Source organism: Anopheles gambiae, chromosome 2, assembly GCF_943734735.2.
Source record: "Anopheles gambiae chromosome 2, idAnoGambNW_F1_1, whole genome shotgun sequence".
NCBI classification, from domain to species: Eukaryota; Metazoa; Arthropoda; class Insecta; order Diptera; family Culicidae; genus Anopheles; species Anopheles gambiae.
In genome coordinates, this window is record NC_064601.1 from 82,719,477 (window position 1) to 82,743,665 (window position 24,189).

Genomic DNA, 24,189 nt, shown 5'->3' on the forward strand with positions numbered 1-24,189 from the left:
CCGCGTTCTAGACCACTCGACAGGTTAGCCAGCCAGCGCGAGCGAGACTGGCGGCCTCCTCCTGTCCACACTGCCCTGCGATGCGATGGCCCGTCAGTCCACGTTCACGAGGTACGGCATTCCGTAATCACAGGGGAGGAAAAGCAAGTAAGAATTTCGAATTCTCGCAGCAACACACAGAACCCGACACAGGCGCTGGACTTTTCAGCCACGACGGTAATAATTATGGTGACGGAAACGTAAAGAGTATTCTCTCGGCATACAAGTGCGCCAGCGCGATGAAGTATGTGGGGGCACGCGGGTTGAAGGAGGGAGGCAAAAAATGTTATCCTCCTTAAAATTCTTCTCTTATCCCTCACCACCCTCCCTACCAACGAAAATAAAAGGTGATCCTTCGTACAAACAGTGCCCCTTTTGTTCAAGTGCTGCTGCTGCTGGGTTCGCATGGTGCTGCTGTCAGTGGTGGCGGATAGGGGCCAGGGTTGGTTGGTAAGTTGCACTTTGCGATTGATGCTACAAGAATAAGGCAACCTCGATACCTCGAAACCACAAAAGATGGAGCGTAATGAACGGAAATTACGATTGCACCCAGTTTGGCAATACGCCGGTTTTGGTTTTGCGTATGGTTTTGATACTCTCATAGGGAGAAGAGCTAATGATATATCCCCATTTTTATATTGCGATTTTAAGAATGCAAAGTCAACCCTCTGATGAAGTTTTTAAATACATTTTAGCTCTTAAATTCGCATTTAACATAAGAACTGATGGGTTGAGATTCAACAACTGGTGCTCCCTGAACCAGTGGTCTCCAACATGTGGTCCGCGAGTCCACTTGTTAACAGACACGGTCCGCGAAACATTTTATTTTTGAACAAGAAAAACTGATCGTGCTTTTTTCCTCCACAATCAAGATTAAATTTAAAACAGTAATTTAAATGTAAAGTAATATAACTAACAAACACATAAAGAGTCTATGACAAAATCGCTACTAGTCCATTTATAAAACATTTCTTCTTCTATTTGCCGTAACGTCCCCTACGAAGACATGCTGGCCTATTGAAGGAATCCATAAACACCAAAATACCGATCGTTTTAAGCTTAATTCATAATGAAACGCAACACAAAAGACTTGATATGTTGAAAATAAATTATGCTTTTCGAAATGTTAATTTAGCCATTTTTCCGTAAAAGCTTTACCGATTAGTAGTTCTAATGTGAAATTCCCATGCAATCAAGGAGGATGTTCAGTTTTTATTCTCGAAACACATTTTTTTTTTTTTGCACTATAATCTGATCATTATTATTACGATATTAAAGATGTCACCCTTACCAGGTTTGATGGGAAAAAGTGTTAGCAGTCTAGACACTCAATCTCACACAATCAAGCTTTTGTAACATTAGTTAAAGAGAACAACCCCGGCAAGGATACGATAAAATAAATAAAACAAAAAGCTATGCATTCACAAACTGCGGCTTTCCCAGTGGAAGAATTTTGATCACAAGTGACAAATCCCGGTCCCAGACCCGTTAGAGTTGTCTTCCCTTGGCTGATGAACATGTTGGAGTATAAAATCAAAACCCACACCACATGAAATGGCACATTTATGGCTCCTAAAGACAACACAGCAGCAGCACCACCACGTCCCTTACCATGCAATTAACGCAGAGGGCAAGAAGGCAAACGGGCTACTGCCACTGCCATCCACAACAACAGTACCACCTTCATCCGCATCGCCGCGGAGCAGAGTGAGTAATAAACTCAGCACCTCCAATCTCGTCGTAGCACCAGTAGCAATTGGCAATAATTCATCCCAATTGTGCTTCCTTTTTCACACACCGAGCGATAATCGAATGAGCCATGGTTCTTCTCACTGGGGGCGAACGGGAACCACCGCACCAACCGGCCCGGGAGTTGTCCTTTTTTCCCATTTATTGTTTTATTGAGTTTCCCTCTTGCTTCCTATTCTGACGACTGTCACATGTCACACACCGCATGTGATGTGTGATCGCTCTTGCCAACAACCTGAGCCAAACGACAGGTACAAACTGTTCCGGTCCCTGGTACCGCCGTGGTTGTGTTGTAGCGTCGATTAAATCTTCGTACCTTTTCGACCGCCTGAACAGCTCATATTCTGCGGTCCATTACCGAAACCCACCCACCATACCCCTGAGAATACCATCAAACGGCGATCGGCGTTCCAAGGAACGGGACCACAACAACCGCAGACAAGTGCAACACACCACTTTCACCCCGTTTCCTATTCCCATCTTCCAATTTGTCGGCTTTTCTGCTCGGGGAAGCATTGAACATGTTCTACACATACACACACTCACACTTACACACCCAGCAGTAGCACGCTGCACTCCGAGAGCTCTCTCCACCGCGGGATGTCTTCGGGACCGCCACAACAGGGAGATAACATTGCGGATAACATCCCTTTTTTTCTTGTATTTTTCTATTCTGCCGTGTTCTTTGCAAACGCCAAAGACGGTCAAAGAGATGGACGGGGGCAGAACAGAGGCTTGGCTGACCATTTGCCAGGGATTCTTAGTGGCAAATTAATGATTAATTGTAAACATGTCAAGGAGGCCGCATCATTTTTTTATGCATATAAAAGGATTACACTACCGACAGGCACACACTGGAGAGTTTTGAGGCCTTCCTGACTGTTTGCCATGGAGTGCCGCAAAGAAGAAAGTGTTTCCCCGTGGAAAGAAAGCACCGGGTGAATATGCACCAGAGACTTCGAGAGATCCTTTTGGACCAGGGCGGTGCATTTTAAACGGATAATTTATTACCTTTCTCCTCGGGGACACACTCTCGTTCTCCGACTCTCCCACCCCCGTGTTGTCGTCTAACGATCCCACAGGTCTCGCCGTGCACAAATCCATCGATCATCGGCCCACCGCCGCTTGGCGGTGAAACCAAAACCAATCGATCAAATCGATCGCAGTCGCCCATCAAAATGTTGGTGAAGATCGGATCGGTAGCGATGCAAAGAATACACACATACACACACACACACATTCAAACCCGATCAATAAGGCACGCTAAATATGCGATGATGATGGGCCGAGAACAGAAAAGGACTCCAGGGTGGGCACGATTTAAGGCAGCCCCGATGCGGGTCTGCCTACTTGCTGTGACCGTTCTGTAACGGAGAGCGTAATGATAAATATTTATCGCGCGATACTGCTGTCAACATCGATCGATCACATGAAGAGAAAGGAAGAGAAAGGAGGACAGGAGATACAAGATACAAATAGATTGTGAGATGCTTCTTCACGTTGCATTGTCCCGGAGCGAAAGAAAAGGTCACGTTAATGTGCGTTGCTAACATTGTGACAAGCTCTTGATACGATCATTATTACAAGAGCACAAGACAAATTGTTGAAGGATTCTTTGTATAGTGGCATGTAATCTACCGCCCTCTTCACTTCAAAAGCTCTAATTTCACTACCGAGCTGTCGAAAGCATAAATCGAGAATAAATAATCACAAAAAATAACCAAAAACAACAAACAATAAATGGTATTCTAACTATTTTTCTACGTCAAATTGCTCCAGTTTACTACAATTCCCTGGCTTTTTTTTATCCTTTCAACCGAAACATTCATAATGATGCTGATCCTCGTCCCCAGTCCCACTTACCCCCTCCTACTTACCTGATGATGGTGGTGGTGATGATGGTGATGGTGATGGTAACCAGCGCCACCGGTCGCCGTTTGTCGGAAGCTGCCCATGGCGCCATGGCCGTAGCCTTGCGTGTTCTGGCGCGTGTGTTGAAAGTGGGACGACGTTTGTATCATCATGTCGCAGAGCAGATCCTCTAGATCATCGGTCACCGGCTCGGCCTCGAGACCTTCGGCGTCGGACGACGTCGTGTTCGCTGCGGCTGCGGAATCGGTTTCCGTGTCGAGGATCTCGCCGGTATCTTCGCAGTTGCTGTTCTGATCGGCACTCGACGAGCCGGAAGCACGACTGCCACCACCGAGACAAATCTCGCCCACCGACACCTGCTGCAGCTCCTGTTCGATGCGCTTTACCTCGGCAATTTCCTGCTCCTCCTGGACTGGCGGTCCGGACAGATCGCTCTCACTGTCGTCAGGCTTGATTTCGGCAATGGTGTCAACCTGTGGAGTGGGTGGTGTGTGTGTACGGTACACGGTGAGGGATGTCAGTCGATCGTGCTTTTTTGTATACGCGCCTCCCTCGGGCCGATTCTTACCACTGTTTCGCCAAGGTCCGGTAGCGTTAGGCCTTCCTCCAGGAACAGATCCGCCAACGGTGGTGGCAAGCTGTTATCTATGTCCGAGCTGTTCAGCACGTACTCGCCTAGGATGGCACCGGGGAAATGGGGAGAGAATCGTTAGTGTAGAATCAATTATAATTGTTGCCGTGATCAGAGGTTAAAACAATTGCCCTATTCTCAGCCTACGCTTCTTGTGCTATTAGTGGTTTTCAATTGGTTTTGTTTCACAATACCTGCCAGTCGGTTGGCAAACGATGATAGTAGAAAAATGTTACTATTAATATTACAACAATTGTTTAGCGAAGTACATTTGGTAGTAATTTGTAAGTTTTTATATCATTTCTTTATTAAAAATTAAAACTCTTTAATAATCAAATACCTTTTAAGTATTTTCCGGATATCAATACACACTTCTATCCACTAACTTCAGTTTGATCAAAATCAATCAAATGACGATTAATATCAATAGTAGGAGAATGGTTGCCTATGTTGCAATGAAATTTGACCGACTTATTTCAATGAGGCCATTGGATATGGATCGATTAATAAGTGAACGATAGATACTCTATACGTTGGATGGATGAATCATCAAATTCTAGTAACGAACATTTGCTTCCTTTGATCCAGTTTTTCTTAACATAGAAACAAGAACATTTTATTCTTGTGATATGATATGATGTGTAAAACATCTAATTAATGCGCCACATGTATTGCTTATTGTCGTTTAAAGTTGTATGTTTTCTCCAATACTATGGAAAATGTAGTAAAAGTAGTAGCCCACGTTTGTTTCCAAATGTATGTTCTAAATTCAAATAATTTATCGTCAACTTGAACATAAAATTACCGCTTCTTACAGTTACAAAACTACCAACTATTAAAATTTGTACTTTTCTGTCACATCGATTTGGTGAATTACCAAAATTAAAAAATATAAACAATAAAATAATAATTCAATAACATAACACTAGAATTAAGCCAATTTTCATAGAATAATAAATAACAACCGATATTTTTTACAAAAACATTCAGAATTATTTCACATCTTCCGTGAATAAGTCGGTGGTTCTGGTTGAAAAAGTTTGAGCCCGAAGCGCACACGTTTGATTAAAAAATATTGAAATTCTTCCATTTTCATCACGATTTCATCGACACAGTCCAGACCCGCTCTTCTTGCCCCTTCTGGAGCACAATGAACGCATCTTTTTCCATCAAGTTTAATTTCGTACGCCTGTTTTACTTCCCCCTTCAAGTAAGTGCGAGCCCCAAAGCTCCGCGCGCTCGTGTGTGTGTGTGAGTTTGTACCTTTTTTGCTTTTCCATTTCGTGGTCAATCATCTATAGCCGAGGACGCACTATAACACATTTATGATGGAAATGTTTAACGACGACCGCACGACCGAACCGTGGAAACACTTCAATCAAGAAGGAACCGGGAAGGTGAACTGAACACATCCAAACCTTGAACATCACAACCTTTAGGCTTTGCTTGTGGTGGCCCAAACCGTGGCGAGAGAGAGAGAGAGGAGCGCCTTGAACGAAGGAGACAACCTGGAGGGCAATCTGTCCGCGGGAATGCTATTAATTTCTTTCCTTATTGATTTTATCCATGAGATATCGGATGATTATTAGTTAACTTGTGGACGAAATATGTAATACACTTTTCTCCCGCAGCGGTGGGGCCGGCGGCGAGGAGGTGTTGCCCATTCCTGCACGTCGACACTCGACCTCGAGAAGGTCTGGCCGACCGTGGATAAGGAGGCAGGAGGAAGAGAACAGAAGCAACGGGAGGATAGAAAGAGGGATGTAAGATATAGACATAGAAGGCATAGAGAAGAAGACGACGCATGACCGTCGCATGATCTCGATTTGTTCGAACGATTTGTCGAACCTGATCGATCGCTGCGTGAGAGAGTGAGGATGGGTTGGGGGGATAGATCGAGGAAGAGGGCGCGCAGATACACCGGCGATCGGGCCAAAAGATTCGACATTTCTGTCGGCATTTCGTCTTTCAACTTCAACTTCCCCTGTCTGCAGCACTACTACCACCAGCAGCAGTGTGTTCCTTTGCTCTCTTTTTGATTCTTTCCTGAACCTTCAGCTACAGCCGCAATCGCACTACAGCAGACAACATCTGCGATGGAGACGCCGGGAAGCGATGGACACACCAGGTGATGGACCACCACCATCTCTCGGCCAAGGGGTTCACTGCTCAAGGCAAGGAATTTGTTCTCCTCCGTGTGCGTTGCTGGAGGCCCCAATTTGTTACGCTTTTCCGCCACCCTGGGCAGCGAAAAGCGTAGCGACGATCATCTTCTTCCCCATTTGTTTGACCCTGCACGGTGGCGTGGCGTGGAGCTTTTGATTGGACCACGCGAAACGACATACACACCACCATCGCCGCCGATCGAAGAGGCAGCTGCATTTGTGTTGGTGCTGTTTGATGTTTCGAGTGATTCCTGTCTTAAAAATATCTGAAGAATTCAGCTAGTTCCAGCAATGCTAGTAGTTCAGTTTAGGGGGAGTTCGGAAGTCGTACTTTATCAAGCGCGTCCTTGATAAGAATGTGTCCATCAATTATCTCCAATAAAATTTAAGCTAATGTTAAGGAAATCTATATAAAAAAACCTGATGGAGCAATGAATAAAAATGAAGGCAGGATTAACAGTCGAGACTCAAACTGTTCAATATTGGTTTAAACAAGCAAGGGATGTATTTTTTGTGCAAAATTGTTCAAAAAAATATAATAACACTATAAAAAACATTATACGCACTGTATAATAACAAAAACAAAATTTTGCAAAAAAGAACGATTTTATGTAAAATTAATAGGTTGAAGCTTTGTCTAAATCATGTTAATGGAAATATACACAGTTGCAACCAAAGTTAATCGAAAGCTTAGATATATTTCCGAACAACCACTGTCAAATATGTTTCTTGTTATTTTTGGTTGTTCTTATTATTTAACGTAGCATTTCCAGAAATTAACACTTTATTGTGACCCGCCCAGGACATGTTTTGTTTGCCTGAAAATGTTATATTATTGCTTGAGAAGAGTGTCATAAATCTTGAAGCGATCATAAACCCTGCGAAGTCATGTTTGCTTGCGGTGAGAAAACGTTGTAAGACTAATGGTTCTGGTCTTTAGTTTTGTTCAGTTAATTTGACTCGATTTTATAACCCTGCCAGTAGAAAACTTTTAGGTTATGTTTGTTCATTCCTTCAGGTCAGGACAAACAGCTCCGGAGAGTTCAACGGTATGTCAGACAAGAAAATAACGATAAATTAATTGCTCGGTCTTGTAATTCATTCTTCAAATGCTTGGGGATTGCAATCATTTTGCGTCATTCTGAGTCGGGGAGAATGTTTAAAATACATAGAGTAGTTAATGAGCACTACCATTCATAATTATTGATGCAGGATTTCGAAGTTAGCGAAGAAGAAAATCATTCAATTATATCGAATATGGCCTCCAGCACGTACTCTAAGAATTCCAAATATATACTTAGTTCTGGCTCTTTACAGATCTGATTAAATCAGATTTAAGTTTACTTTGAATCTCTTGCTATGATTACTTTTAAGTTTAATGGTAGACTAAGAGTTTCCTTTTTATGAGTTAACGATTGAAGATGATGTTGAGTTTACACTAGAAACGAATGTAATATGTTTTACCAAATGCAATGAATAAATGAACAAATGTTTACCTTTTAATGTTCCAGCACGGTGCTGATAAATTAATGATTAAATGAAATGAAATGAAATGAAATGAAATGAAATAAATTCAAATATCGAAATCCCCTTGAACCTACAGGATGAACCTATGTACAGCGGAGCGCCGTTTATCCGAGCTGATCGGGACTTGACGTCGCCCTGATCCTCAAATAACACGGATCCTTCCCAGCACGCAACGTCACCTTTGTTTCATCACCTGTCATTTCTCAACAGCACGGATAAACGGATAGCTAGATAACAGGTACCCGGATATACCCGGCGCTCCACTGTATTTTAAAAGTTTTAACAGTTATTGAAATGCAAGCCAGAAAGAAAGTGTTACAGTTTTAAATAAGCAATACTTTATATTTTCCAGGTTGTTGTTGTTGATCTAATCTATTAGCGTACTAAATAATATAGAACAGGCAGATAGATAACAACGTCAGCCGATGTACGATTGCGTTCTATAAAAGATTGTGAAATCAATAGAAACACTAATCAAACATGTCCGTTCCGACAAAATCTTGCACCATTTTGGCAATAATCTAACTTGGCACGATTGTGCGCTGCTGACGCTAATCCGGTAACGCAAAAGCAGACCACCAATCGAACGCGAGCTCAACCACCAAACCACCACTACCACACACATCAAAGAACAAAAAACGAGATGGCACCGACGGCGCGAACGTTAAAAACATAAGCACCAAAAATCTATATTTTCCAATTAGCTGAATCGTGCGCTTCTGCCGGTACTGGGTTGCCTGCGGCCGATTCTTCTTCCATTATGGCGCTGTGGTCGCGCAATACGGCGACGGCGAGGATCAACAATCTTTCCCAAGAGCAGCCCGGCAAAACAAACGCACCACAGACGGACGCGACGGCACGGCAGCAGATCGTAGAGGGATTTTTTTTAACACGATGGCGTGCTTTCCGCCGCTGTTTGTAAATAATTGTATATAAGCCGTTTTTCTTAAATCTTCCTCTAATTTTTGCTGTCTCTCTTTTACTCGCTTCCTACAAGGGGGGCTTGCATTTTTTGTGTGTTAGCAATCTCTTGTCTGGTCCGAGCTTTGTGTGTGTGTATCGTTCGTTTTCTCTTTTCCTCTTACGCCGCCACAAGGTACGTGAATAAATGATCCTCGTTCATGATCGTGAGGCGCGCGCGTTTAGTCGTTTTGGAATATAGAAAAAAAAATACGACTCGTTTCCAAACTCGGCTTGCACGTTGTTCTCTCTGAATGTGTGTGTGTGTGTGTGTGTGTGTGTGTGTGTGTGTGTGTGTGTGTGTGTGTGTGTGTGTGTGTGTGTGTGTGTGTGTGTGCCCGCTATATACAGAGAAACCCCGCGCTTCGCTTGGTACATAGAAATCAATTATGAAAAATAACCTTCAACTTCAAAACACACCAAAATGTTTTTAAATTAGTCTGCTTCTCTCATTCCCTCCTATTCCCTTGGGCGATTCTCCGCGTTCGTTCTTCTCGCGCTGCGTCCTCCGCTGTCCTTTTAAAAGTTATTGTTCTGTGGGGAGGTTTTTGATTTCCTTCTAACTATAACCTGCCGGTCTGATGTACGTCCGCCGTTCGGAAGGGGAGTTGATCCGTGCGGTAATAAAAATCTAACGATATTTTTTTCCTCCTCCCGTTGCTAAAATCCTTACAATTTGCCTTGCGTTTGCGTCACGAAGGTTCTGCAAACCTTGCATTAAAATTGCAAAGTTCTGTACAATTACATGTCGTACAGTTCTTGTAGACTTTATCGAATAAGGTTTTTTTCTTCTTCTTTTTCTACAACTCTGTCCGTTTAGAGCAAAAAATAATGCTTTGTTTGCACTCAACCACCACTTGGCCAAGCGCCGTGAGCGTACATATCGAGCCGGCAAGCTCGGACTGCTGAAGTACACTTGAGAGCGTCTCCCCACAAACCACAACACACCACAACTAGGCGCATGATTCCCACTTGCTTCCGAGTGTTTCCTTCCTGAAGCAGAGACTTCACCACCTTCTCTCCTCCTTTTACCCCAAACGCCTGCCTGCCTGTCTGTGTGAAACTATTATTCAACTGAAATTGGAGAATTGGGTTGCGATCAATTTTGGTAATCTTTTCATTAGAGCGCGCGTAGCAGAGTTTCATTTTCCATCGAGCGCCTCCACGTGTAGCGCCGGTCGCTTGGCCCCAGGGAGAGAGAGAGAGAGACGAAATGGATATGGAATGTGGCCCCAACGAAAGTAAAATTCGACAGACTTCTGTCGGTTAATGAAATAGGCAATAAAAAGTGAACATCGTTGGTTTCGATTATTGGCAATTTGTGTGAAGGTGAGATGAGGATGCTCGTGTCATCGATACCCCGGGAAACCGACGGGGTGTGTGGTGAAAAGACAAATGGGTTGCAATATTCTACGAAGCATTTGCATGAAGCATGTTTCCTCAGATTATCGTTCTATTACGATCGATGTGTATTATTTCGTTTTAGAATAATATTGATCTTTTTGTTTTATAATAACACGTATTTTAATTATTTCGTAATTTAATAACAGATAAATACATTAAACTAGAAACAAATTCAAACAATTTGCAACGGTTGAAGATTTATGGTCAAAGCTGCCAAGAAACCACTTCAATATTCTGCGACGCCATTTTGTGCAGAACATTAAGTTCACTGTGAGAGGGGTTTTTACACCGAGCCAATCAAAATTCTAGCCCTGATTTATTTTTTGTTGCAAAATATTCATAAGCAGTGCGCGGAGCTGTAGTAGTGAGTTCTGCCAAAGCGCTACACACGAAGCAATCGTGGCTGTGCCAGAAAAATATGACTAATGGTTCCGTGATCCCCTCCTCTCAGCTACGACAGTTCAATAAAAGCTGGGGAATCTTCGTGTGGGATTTAAATAAGGAAAAGTTGATTAATGATCACATCCAAACGGCAGCAATATACATGAAGAGAGACAGAGAGATTGAGCAGGATCCCTACACAGCCAATGTCCAGGGAGGAGGACGTGAGGCGGGAACGAGAAAAGGACCTTTTTCTCACTGATAATTTTTTTCCATTATATTTTTAATATTGAAAATAAATGAGAAGCCATCGCCCAAGCACCGAAACATAATTAATGAAGCCAGGACACCACTCTCTTTTCCACGCTACTCGCATCAATAAAGCGCAGCAGCTAGCGTCGTCTGTAAAGATTTCCTTTCAATCGTGTGCCCTTTTTCCCTCTTTCTCGCTTGCATTCGTCTAATAAATAATACCTCCATTTTCCTCTAGGGAATAGAGATGTTGCACCGAACAACAATGTATTTAAAATGTGTGGAAAAATGGCTACGCTATGGCCACTTTGAACCAGCTGCCACAGGGAAACAGAAAGAGAGAGAGAGCGACGGCAATCTCTGGCATCCCTGGATGCACTTAATACAGTTATTGTAAAGGAAAACGTGACCGTGATTAGGCTGTTTCAATGGCTTTAGAATGTACACACAGTTTTTGAAACCTTTCGGAAGCTTTTCATTCAATACTGTATAGAATATTTTACTCTGAACAGAACTTTACCTTTTTTTGACACAATGCTGTGAAAATGTCCTATCATTCAATAGTATAAAGGTCCTTCGAAAATTGGATCAATTGTGTTCTTTTAACTTAAAATGGTTTCTATAATCAAATTTTACAATTCAATTAAAAGTGAAGACTATTTTCTACTGGTTTTGTGATATAACCCCATAATATTCCAAGCGAAAATAATAGTATTGATATGATATTCAAAAGAAACATAAACTGAAAGTAATTCAAAACACTGATTATGAAAAGCGTACATATTAAATTACTATAGTACATTGGTAGACATTATGGTCTACAAATTAATGGATAAGAGTAAACATCAATTAATTAATTTGTAGACAGTTTTTTCAAGAACATTGGAAATGAAGATTGCAAGTAATGCTACAGATTCTTTTTTCTCGGAAAACGCCCAGATTGTCCATCTTGGTAGTTATTTTTAATTAGATTATGTTACATATGTAATCTTTTATCACACTACAGTGAACTAGTACTGTTAATCTAAAATAGATGAAAATATCATGAGGAAAAACAAACCATAATTTTAGATTTTTTTTTAATTTCTTAAAATGGCGTTCAGGCCGCATCTTTTGACTTATGATCTTCTAAAAAGTTCTAATCTTCTACAAAAAAGTTTGTAGAGTATAAATTCAAAGTAAACAGTATACTAACAATATTTTAAAGTAGCAGCATTTAATAGATGAGACAGAAAGCAGCTTTGAAAGCCGATTCTTGGTACTAAATTTCTGAAAATCAGCATTCATGTCTAATCAGTACTGCGGTAGTTTTTTTTTAGCAATGGTATAACGTTTTAAGAAGATAATTCGGAAATTAATACTAGAAGTTGCTTGCAGGAATTCAATTGAAATTTTGACGACTTGTGCTACTAAATAAACTAAACACGTTAATTTTCCTTCACAAATTCATATTTTAATCATAGTGTACCAAGAAAGTGCGTAAGTCCAAGAACAACCGACAAAAACATCGATTGATATTAGTCTAATGATGGATATAATACCAAAAGATAAATTTCATTAAAAAAAACGATAAAAAACATTGTAGCTGCAATAAACTTAATGAGAAATAGTTAACGTTATTACAGTTATTGTTAAATGTGTGATACTAATTGTATCGAAAGTAGTTTTCCATGTAAGTAAAATATAGCAATTGGTAGCGCAAATCCAGCAATGATGATAGTTTTTCTCGCATTCTTTATCGAAACGCTATTTGTGTTCAACAAATTTATGAAACAGCGATATGTTTCGAATTGATGTCGACTAGAAATTCCAATGAATATGCATTTTCAGAGATTAGGTACATCTTTTTGTAGTTCAAAACTTTTTCGTCGTTTTGCAATCCCTTTTTGCAGTATCAATCATGCTTTCTTCATACAACGAATATTTTTCAAAAACAGTTTAAGATCATTTCAATCCCAATATGGCAAGTCAACATCTAGGTCAACAAGATTTACTCCAGATACCTAATATGTTTTTTATGTATTAGTACATACTATAACACGTACCTTGTAATAATGGTTGGCTGATGTATAACGCGAATGATACTGATATTGAGCTGCAGAACAGCAGTTATACGTTGAATCATACATTAAAAAGCACACTATTATATCCGTAACACTGACACAGTATTGTTGCTAACAGTGGATACAGCACTAATTGCGTTTGGTATAATATTTTCACCTTTGCTTTTCTGTGAGTTGACTAGCAGTTATTCACCTGATTCAATATCATATAATCAAAACATGTGCTATCTGTTTCATTTCCGCTCTTACACATAACAATTCTTTACAGACTAAACACCCACTTTTGGATAATACAACTATTTGAACATGCCACAACACTTTGTTTTCCGTGCGTGGAAATTTGCTTCAGAACATGTAGTTAAACCTTCAATTGCGTTGTTAGATAAATAACTTCAGAGCAATTTCATACACTCAAAAACTTCATACACCTTCAAACACACAGACCCGTGCCCAAATCTTCTGCACAACAAACACGGGCGTAAATTGCGTTGATATAAACATTCAAACTAAGCACTCATTTTCATCATATTGTATCGAAACCATGCACGCGTGCATCGCAGAAAAGGTGCACCAAAATGCTGCATCAGCGAAAAAAATGCACCACTCTCAGGCGACAAGATGCGCCATCTTTTCCAGGCTCACGAAACGGCTCACAGAAAAAGGAAGTAACGACTAGAACACGGCGGGCCAGCAGGCACACACAGCACAGAGAGCGCGCACCAAACAACAAACCACACAATATAAATCACCATGTAATAATGACTCAAGGAAAAATGTTCTGCACAAAGATGACCCCATCATGAGTGTGCCTAACAATGCGGGACAGAGGGAAGAAAGAGAGAGTGAGAGAAGCAGAGAGAACGAGATAGAAAAGAAGCGAAGGCAGAAGGCGACGGCGGAGACGCTCTGATTATGGTAGTGTGTTCGCCAGGAACAAGAAAAATAGGCATCAAATATAAAGGAGAGAAAAACCTGCTGCTGCCCTGTACCAACACAGGCTCGTGTCGATCGTCGTGTCTCATTCGCCGTGCACACCAGAATCCAATCCGTCGTCTTCTTGTGTGTGTTTGTGTGAGTGTGTCGATGCGAGCTTATGTGGTGAGCGGTATTACAATAGGCCAATACATATTATCTGGCCACAGCACAAACCCCAAGAGAGCATGGAGGCGAGAAACTAACTAACCTAAGCATCGCTTTATGTGCCGACTGTGACATTCATGTTTACATACGCATACTACATCAGCACAGAAGATGCTCTGCCGGTGTATGTGTGAAAGCGAGTAGTCTTTTTCATGTCATGTGTAATATGTCGCTAATACATATTATTCTCCCACCCCAAAGGCAAAAGTTTCAACATTCTTAGTGTAGAACCATCGACCAGCATAGCATTACTAATGCCCCATGGTGGTTTCCCCGCTCGCTTGCAGATTAATTGACACAAAAAGGGCCTCCAAAGAATGTATTTATGTTCCTCATACGACACTAACGAAAGCTACCCACTTGTCGGACATTTATCATACGTGGAAAAGGTAAATAAAGCACCGACATCATCTCCGCCGCGCGGCAACCAACGTAATGGGGATGTCGTAGCGTAACGCAGCACCGACTAGCGACAGCCATGCTGTTCCACACATTATCGCGCAGCGCAGCGCGCAAAGCCATGTTTGTTCGCCACCAAACGCGCACACGGAAGAGAAGGCGTGGCTTGTCCGAAGGTTTTCGATGTGGCTGTGTGCGTGTTTGGTATGTGTGCTGCGCATACTTCGCATGGTTTGCCCTTTACTATGTCGTTTCTTTATTATTCCCCCATTCGTTATTGTGTATATTTACACAAAATGCTCGCCACACAACACACACACAAACCTACGGGCATTATATGCCATTATTTCCTTACATTTTTTTCCCTTTATTCGTTTCGATATTCTCTCGCCGCGCTGTTTTACACTAAACGACTGCAAACGCTATCAAAATCGATCGGCACACACGATTGCCACAATCCTATCCCAAAGGAGTTGGAAATGAAAACACAGAGCAGCGAAAGAATACCCCGAACGGAGCGTGTTTAATTCGTCCGATTGAAAGCGGCATGCTGCTGTTGTTGTTATGAGCCCCGACGACTATTTGGCTCCCCGAACCAGCATTCCAGTGGCGGCGGCGGCGGCGACGGCGGAGTCGGCGGCAGCATTCGACTCCACGACAAATATCGCGGCTCATAATTTTTATAATGGAAAATAATCCACGGGGGTGAATTTTTGTGTTTTTTTTTCGATTTGTTAATATGGGACTTGAGCCGGTCCGGTCCGTGTGTTGTCGACGGGGTTGTTCTTCGTAACGAATCGTAGTCGTAATCATTCATTACCATCTTTTTAAATGATCCCACAATACGAAATGGACTCTAATGAAGTTCGTATTATTCGACTGCTGACATGTGGATGTTCCCGCAGTCTTCAGCGGTTAACCGAAGAAACCGAATAGGAACTGCAGAAAAGCTTCATTGTGATGATGTGTAGTGAAGGCACGAAAACTTATAGACCCATTTTAATTCCACAGTTCTTAAAAACACAATTAAAAATATTTTATTTGTGTAAAAAAGTTCAATTAAGAGCTTGATTTACATATTACACTCATAAAACATTGCTGCCCATTTTCCTTTACACCTGTTCTGCACAGGCTCCCCTGAATAGACCAATTCATACAGATTGGATAAAAGTAACTACCAACAATGGCACACGTTCTCTAGTATCATAATTAGGTTTATGCTTTTCCCGAGTGCAGCACGATACTATGTAAACAGTGTGGGCAATATTGCTGCGGAGAGCATGATTTAGAGCCACTTCGGACAAGTGGTCGACACTACACAGATGGACTCGGACGAACGAACACTCTTCATTCATTGAAAGCGTTCGGTGCGTTTGAAAGTAGCAGATCATCAAAATTTTCTGCTGTACAACCGTGACGAAGGTAAAAAAAAAGTATCTGTCATCTTAATCTTACATTTGAGATTCTACCTAGAGAAGGTAGCATTTATACAGAACTATCGTTCGTTTGATGAGGAAAGATTCGTATAATCACATAATTAAATTATTTAATCAAGCGATACATATTAATTACCTTTCAGTTGGACTTGCGGCTTGGATAAAGATCGATGTTTTTCACCGAAAATAGTAGCAATCGGAACAGTGATTCGGTTTGAGATATCATGTTATTTATGTTATTATAGAATTTTAACATATTTTGCTCAATTCTTTACTATTCTCCATATAAAACATAGAATGTTCTACGATATGAATCATTTAGACAAACATATATGCTTAACTTAGTCACGATGATTTTTCACATTTTCAAAAACCAAACCCAGGGAACTTTACGTTGAATGAAATTGTTTAACCACTTGATAGTAAGTGATCATATCGATTTATAAAACCCTTTCGCATGATAGCTATTGAGATAATACTCATTTCAAATAATGAAAAGAACTTAGTATGTAGTAACTTTCGTAGAGAGGAATTGATTTTTTTTCGATACGCGGAATTAGAATAAATTTAGGATCTTTTGTAGAAGGACAATTTAATGGAACCATATCGAATTATTCCTGGCTAATCGTTGTAAAAAATTTGCAAAACTTTTGTACAGTTAAAAATAATTGAATGTAAGGAATATTGTGTGATACTAAAAAAGAAAAACCATGGGCGTACACAACAATGGTTAAATCATCAAGATCGTACATTGTTGTTGAAGAATAATGTTCTTAAAACAATTTCTTTTTGAATTTCTATTTCAAGGGCACTCTCATTGATGAAAGTGAGTGCTATGATATAAGCTTGAAATATTTGCTTTACAAATGGAATTGCCTAATTTTTTACTAGTCGCAGTTATAGGCTACATTACCCTTCTTCTATGCCGTAAGGGATATATCCTAAAAGATCCAGCCATTTCCAATCCTTTAACAATAAAATAACAAAAAATCTAAATTAAAATCTCCAATTTCACCTGATACGGCTCTGAATAAAAGCATCTTTTAAACGTCTGTATTCATAAGTGTTTGTGTTTTTTTGCAACCGCAAATGAGGAACATAATTTATCTCTGAAGTGATCGAAATTATTAAAAGAACAAAAACATATAAAAGCAGGGTATAGCTAGCACATACCAATCTCACTCTAGAGAATATGACTCGTCTCTTTGTTCAAAGCATTCTACTAAACGCAATAAAATAATAAGACAACGCAACGAAAATGTTTGATAATAAGTGTATCTAATGGTGCCTAAATAGAGGCATACAACTTCAAAAAAAAAATTCAATAAAATGGTTATGCCCTAAAGTATTAATGTTAATGTCAATGTTCTTTTAATGACCTAAGACTAAACAATGCATATAAAATATGATAATTATACAATAGGTATAAACTCCCTCGTACCAAATGGTTAAACTTTGTACAGTTTTTGTGGTTTTTGTTTCGCAAAAGGTGGTACTATCACTCTGCGAAAGATTCCGCACAAGTACCGCCCCAAAACGTATGTGAAATACATCACACATTTGCCATGTAGAGACATGCGCAGTAGCGTGGAATGTAATACGATGTAGTATGATTTTCGCCTCCCGCTATATATGCTCTTCATGATATTAGCGCATTTCCTTCCTTCCAATGGGCTGACGAGCCGTCGTTGCCGATTTCCAACACTCCACTCCTAGTGTGTATGTGTGTGTTTTGTATGTATTTGTTTTCCTTTCCACGATAACCATAATTTATCAATGTCTTTGAAAAAAAACTTTTTCTTTTTTCCCTGCTTTGATTAATCAAAATACCAATCTCCTAGATTGGGCTTTTATCTGTCAAAAGCAGGCAATTCCATGCCACGGAAGCACACAATGGATGGGCACCGCTTTGTGGCAACAAAGTAGTATACAACATGAGAGAGGACGCCCACAAAATGATAAATTAGTATGACAATAACGTAGCAAAATGTTTTATAAACACATTTGTTTATAGTACATTTACAGTTTGAGATAAGTTTACGAAATCGTAAATCAGTTGGATTTCACACCGGATTAAAAATTGTCGTAAATTAACGAATGCAGTACATATGTTGCAGTGCAGTGTATAAGAAATCAAGAATCATTTTCGATGACTCAGGACCTAATGATAACAGCAAACGTCGGTAGCCGAAGCTAAAATTCATCACAACAAACGGTGACAGACAATGTCGCATGTTTTATAGTTCCGATGGATGTTTAAACTAAAGATCACGGGATCATCATGATCATTGTGAACAAACAACTGTTGAGCAAATGAAACAAACAAATTTGTTTTGGAGTCGCCCACAGTAAATTTAATTCTATTTTAAGGACTGCATGTCATAATTTGCATTTGATTGAAGAATCAATTACACACAATTACTACCGAAAATAGAGCGATTTGAGTTGAAACCATCATTGTAACAAGAACATCATAAATGGATGTTCGTTACCAAAACACAATTGCATACCATTTACCAATAGAATTTGAATATGATAGATTTATTGAATAACAATCTTGAATTTTATATCTCTTAATTTGCTTCAGAAGTCTTACCTTTCCTTTTAATTGTATATCAAAATAATACAGTATGAAACATAGTAACAAGAAACAAAGCAGCGAGTGAAAAAAAACAATACTATACGAAGGTTATTCACTAAAGTAAAAGTACACTTCCTGCGGAAATGGAAGAGGTTGTAGCCTTTCCGCTTCCTTGGAATCCGTCTTCATTTATATTTCTCCCGTCTCTCCATCGGAGGGGTAGGTAGGAGAATTCGGAGATGAAACTTGAAAAATGACTATCCTAGTAATGCATCGCCATACTCCACCGACCCTTCGCAAGCAAACACATCTAGAAAGATCCTTAACGAACACGGGCAAACCACTACCCAGCCAACATGGGCAGCTTGAAGCACAATGTTTGGTTAGAATAAGTAGTAGTACCACTGCAGCAGTTCTCCACTTTTCTGCCATAACCTCACCAGCAGCAGCGGGTCTTCTTTACCCTCGTCGGTTTCCACGCCACTGCCAGAGGAGGAGGAGCATGTCCTTTTACTGATTGATGATACCGCGAAACAAAGCAATGCCTTTTCCACCATTGCTACCCAAGCGGAATTTCCTCGACTCGACTTCACCGCGTTTCCGCTTCGGTCGCGTTCCGTTGTTCGCGTATAATGGCCCGCGAGATGATACATTTAATAAAACTCGCATGCCATTTCCCTTCTTCCTCTAGCATTGGTGCACACACATTCACGCGCAGGCAACTACTTTTCTCTTGTTGGGCTTTATTAAGCCACTACACGAATGCCTTTCGCACATACCGGGGGGACGTATGCAGCGCTTTTTGCATGACAAGTTCATGGAATACAAAGTAATGCACGATTAGACAAGTTTCTACGTCAACATCTGTAACGAATAATTTATGATTCTGTTGTGTTTTGCAATACCTTTCAACTCCAACTTTCAATAACCAGTTCAATAATAGTTCAATAACCAGGAAGTATTCAGTTATAGGTCACAACGCAAATATTTACTGACGATTGGTAATAATTCGTATTTATCTTTCAGTCATCTGTACTTTATGGCATTACGATTAAAATAAGCTTAAATATCTTAAAGAGTGTCTAGCATTTCATGGCTTTATGACTATTTTACGTGTATGTTTGTGAAATAAGTGATATACTAAATTTGTTCGAAAAAGAAACAAAAGCATCAAATTCCCAACAACGTGGTAACAATATGAAAACCGAAAAATTTCATACAATTAATGAGAATAACTCAAATTTTCCGAAACCGATCCTTTTTTTCATCAAGTGATTATTAGTTTTGATTGAAATTACTATCGATTTAAAATGAAATAAGTAAATCCATAGCATACAATCAACAACATCGCATGCTATTTAAAACCATTTTTCGAATCTTTTAATCATTTTGCCAAACTGCTATTGACTTTTCAATTCCCAAAGCACCAGAACATGCTCTCCACGGTGTGGTGTGCACGAAAGTAACGAGCACAAAACTCATTTTTTAACTAAGCACCACATGGTTGGCGACGGTTTGGATCGTCGATCTTCATCGTCGTCGTCGTATCCACACACCACCGCGCGTCTGTACCATACACACCGCCAGTGTGGTGGTAGGGCAACGGAGCTGAGGGTACAAACGAAAAGCCTTCTCTACCATAACCATCCACTGCGCCGCAGCGTTTCGGAACGAACAGCCCGTCCGTACGTCCGTCCGTCCGTACGACACACGGTGCTCTGTGCGGCCGTCCCGGGAGAAGAACGGAATGAAAAATGAACGTGAAATGAACTTGCAGTTTTCACCGAAAAATAATGGAAAGCCGAATTATATATCTCCTTTATTGCTGCTGCTCCATATATACGGCCAGCATATACGAGGCCTATTGGGACGCGGCCGCAGCGGCGGCCCGTATCCAAAAGGACGCGCGCGGAGCACATACGGTCCCTGGGTCGGCGTACGTGTGTGTGTATGTGTGTATTAGTAACGACTAAACGCGACACCCTAGGGCCCCGGTGGGCTTCCTTCGCTTAATATGGCCGCTGATACTGACACGGTTGTCGGTCTCCAACACCGCCACCACCACCACCAGCAGGCCAGCAGCGCCACGCACCGTCGCCGACGCCGTGCACAACAACGCAAAGTTTGACAGACTGATGACGATGGGTGTACACAATTCAGCGGCAATCAACGATCCCTTTATTCGAGAACCATCGTCGCTCCCCGCCGCGTTTTCTCGTTTGCGCTTTATTTTCTTTATCGCGCATTTTTCCTCCCTTTGCTGGACGCACACACACACACACACACACTCGTTGTGGTGGTCACTCCCCGCCACGGGTGGAGCTGGTGGAACCAATGGAACCACATCAAATAATATCATGTTGCTCCCACAATGACAGCTCGCAGGGCGTTACAGGAAGCGGGACAGGGGGGTTGAAAGTAGAAGGGTGTTTTTTTCGCCACGGAATTGGAAAACTGCTGGAAGCCAACCACAAGCCGGGGGCTTTTGGTGGCGTGCGCCGTCAGACATTAAGCCAGAGCGGGGCTTTCTGGTTTTGTGCTTTTATGTATCGTTTCTATGAGTACTGCATGCTACACTGCGGTGAATAGTTTTAAGATCATTTGATTTTACAAAAAAAGCCAACGCAAAATGGACGCAACCAGGATAAATTTTCTATTTTAACCACATTACGGCATGAGTCGATGATTGAGCATAATGTTGGCTAAGAAATATGTATATGCTGCTTGCAAATTTAACAAATTATGCTGCTTTGCATCATAATTTTAAGTCTCAACGTATGGCCAAATCCTGTTGGATATTAGTAGCAATAATGGCAGCTCAATACCGAAATTCCATCCAACGTGTGCTTAATGCTTTTCTAAGCACTGTACGCAAATAGGCCTACCATTGTACGTCATGTTTACCTGCCCTGTCTGGCCCGGCCATTATATCTATATCCACTACAGTGATGTTTGCTTGGGCTTGAGGGATGTGAGAAAGCTTCTAAATATTTAATACCGCCCGAATTCACAAAAAAGCGTTGTTGATCCTTGGCCCGGCTATCCGCTTTGCGCCATTGTTTGTTGCAGGATAAATTTCACTGCCCCAACGACAGCGAGAGCAAACATAAGCTCGTTCATTCTTTGACCCGTATGAAGGACCATTCATTCGCAGCCCGGCTGAAGGGTCGACGCAAACGGCACAAACAGATTTGATATGATTATATCATTGAGTAAGCTTAATCAAACCGTTGGCGTAAGGAAACAAAACCAAATTTAACCTTTCGTTTTAATCAAAATCCCTACGCTTCTAATATACGCCCAACGCACGCCTTATCGCTTCACCTACCTGTTTCCGTATCGATTGTGTAGGACAGTCCTGCCCAAGGATCGACCAGACTGCTCTCGTCCGCTGCATTGGGGTTCTTTTCGTAGTCGGCATTCTACAAACCGGTCAAGAAGAAAACATCAAATCACTACATGTACGCATGTGCGCGTTCGATTATTAATCCCTAATCACCAGCATTACCTTATCATTTTTTATCTCCAGCAAAACCTTCAACTTTTCCAAATCGTCCTCGGTGTCGCACTTTATGCCGGTGGCAGATGCTGTGTCCGCTGACGTTGAGCTGGACCCTTCCGGTGCGTTGGAAAGGCCCGCATTCGCGAGCGTAAAGCCAAGATCGACATCCTGCTTCCAGAGCACTTCGATTAGATCCATTTCCTAAAACGACAAATGAAAGCAAAAACACCATCTTGTGATTATTTCGGCGCAAACATTCGAAAGCACTACTCGTTTGCGATGACTGCAACACTGCACGGTTGTAAATGACCTGCTTAATATGTTTCATTGTGTCACGTTCTTTCTTGGTTAACTTCCTCCGTATGACTTAACACCAGATTGGCGAAATATTTTGCACTCCGACACTCCAAACCGAATGTATAATGAATAACCGAAAAGCGCCTAACGTTCGCCAACGCGGACGAACATCCACAGCGCGTACGCACAGCTCGCAATGCGCTCTGTGTTTTAATTGAGCAAAGAGGGCAAACGTTTTTTCCCCCCGTGAACAATGCCTCCGAACGGTCAGTTTACCTTCATCTACCAAACTGCGCGCTGATAACGGCTTTATCGGACAGGTGGGGGGAAGGGAGGCAAGAGTGAGCAAAAAGCGCAAGATAACAGGCCAAATTTAGATAAAGCGCGCCTCGGTCGCGCACTTTCCGTACTCGTCCGCGACGTACGTACCAGGTGAATGTTTGTGTGAGTTGAAACAATAAAATGACAAAATACAGCTCACACTACGGGGTTCCACCGGGAGACACTATCGGATTTCGTGGATTTTACGAGCAATCCAAATTTGGAATGTCTGTATCGAAATTGTTATCAACATACTCCTTCAATGTTCTACTTTTGGGTTATGCAGAATTAAAAACAATTCCACTAAAAGGAAACATACATGATTTTTGCAAGACATCTTGCTAAAAAAAAGAAAATATTACTTTTCTGCCAAGCATGCTGTCAATGAGCATATGAAGGAATTTTCTTGCTTGCAGGCGAATGCCAAACACAGTTAAATTCTAAGCATTAGCAGTCGATAAACTAAATAATGACAACGAAATTACTATAATTATCATGCGTTTTCCCTTTTGATCATGGTACGCACGCACACATACGCACAGTGTGTCGTTGCCTGTATATAACGACTTATATACCTCGCAAACAGTCATCAATCATCCGTAAGCCCCTCCTGTGCGCTCTGTTGATACGGTTTGTAAATGGCTGTGCAAAAGGATCTTTCCTTTTGCCATCTCTTTCTTCGCTCTTTCTAACGCACAAAGCGGAGAGAAGCTTTTTGTATGCTTCTCTCGCGTCCAAAACATCATAAAAGCATCAGCATAATTCTTCAACATGCAGAGACGATCAACGACTGAGCTGAGGAACAGCTTTTCAAACAACGCAGTGAAGCTTTTTAGTACACACGTTTTTTTTAGCACAACGCTTACAAACCCGTTCGCCGATAGATGGCAGCACGTATGATGGTGCATCTTCAGTTTGGTCGCGGGACTTTTTTTTTGTCTCACCAACCCCTCGCTGATATCTGGAGGGAAAGTGTTAAGAGATTGCGTTGTTTGGTTTCGGGTTTTTTTTCTATTTCTGTTTCTCTCACACAACTGACGTGTACGGTCGCATTCCTTGTCTCTTTGTGCGGCGTCGTGTCAAGGGCCGCGTATTGACGAATATTTCCACCAACATCTGGCGTATTTCGCGAATAAAATAGGCCACCGGAGTGCGTGTGTGTGTGCGTATGAACGTTTCCTCCGTCCGTTTATCACAGGCGCGAGGGGGTTTTTGTACCTTTCGCTGCGCATTTTCGTCGCCCCCGCCGCATCTGCATCATTTTTAACAACCCCCCTTTGCTCCCCACCAACATGTTGCGCCTACATGTCCATACGAAAACAACGCGCACAGACAGACAGACACACACACATGTCCGTCGCCGGTCGAGCAGCGCAGTGCATCCGAAAGGCGTGCGTTACACACTCGGTGCAGTCACCTCTCCCCGATTCTTGGCTGTGTAAATACAGGTTTATATGCAGTTCTTTTCTT

General features: G+C 41.5%; 1 protein-coding gene across 2 annotated transcripts in view; it reads right to left on the bottom strand.

Moving 5' to 3' along the window:
- LOC1270380 (segmentation protein cap'n'collar) overlaps positions 1-24,189 on the bottom strand; it is a 45,253-nt gene that overhangs the window by 15,509 nt on the left and 5,555 nt on the right. For both annotated transcript variants that reach the window (XM_061646383.1, XM_061646384.1), the window contains exons 3-6: positions 22,108-22,302; positions 21,928-22,021; positions 4,229-4,335; positions 3,666-4,133 (exon numbers count right to left, since the gene is read on the bottom strand). In XM_061646383.1, the coding sequence (XP_061502367.1) occupies positions 3,666-4,133; positions 4,229-4,335; positions 21,928-22,021; positions 22,108-22,302 (864 nt within the window). The remainder of the gene's footprint in view (positions 1-3,665; positions 4,134-4,228; positions 4,336-21,927; positions 22,022-22,107; positions 22,303-24,189) is intronic.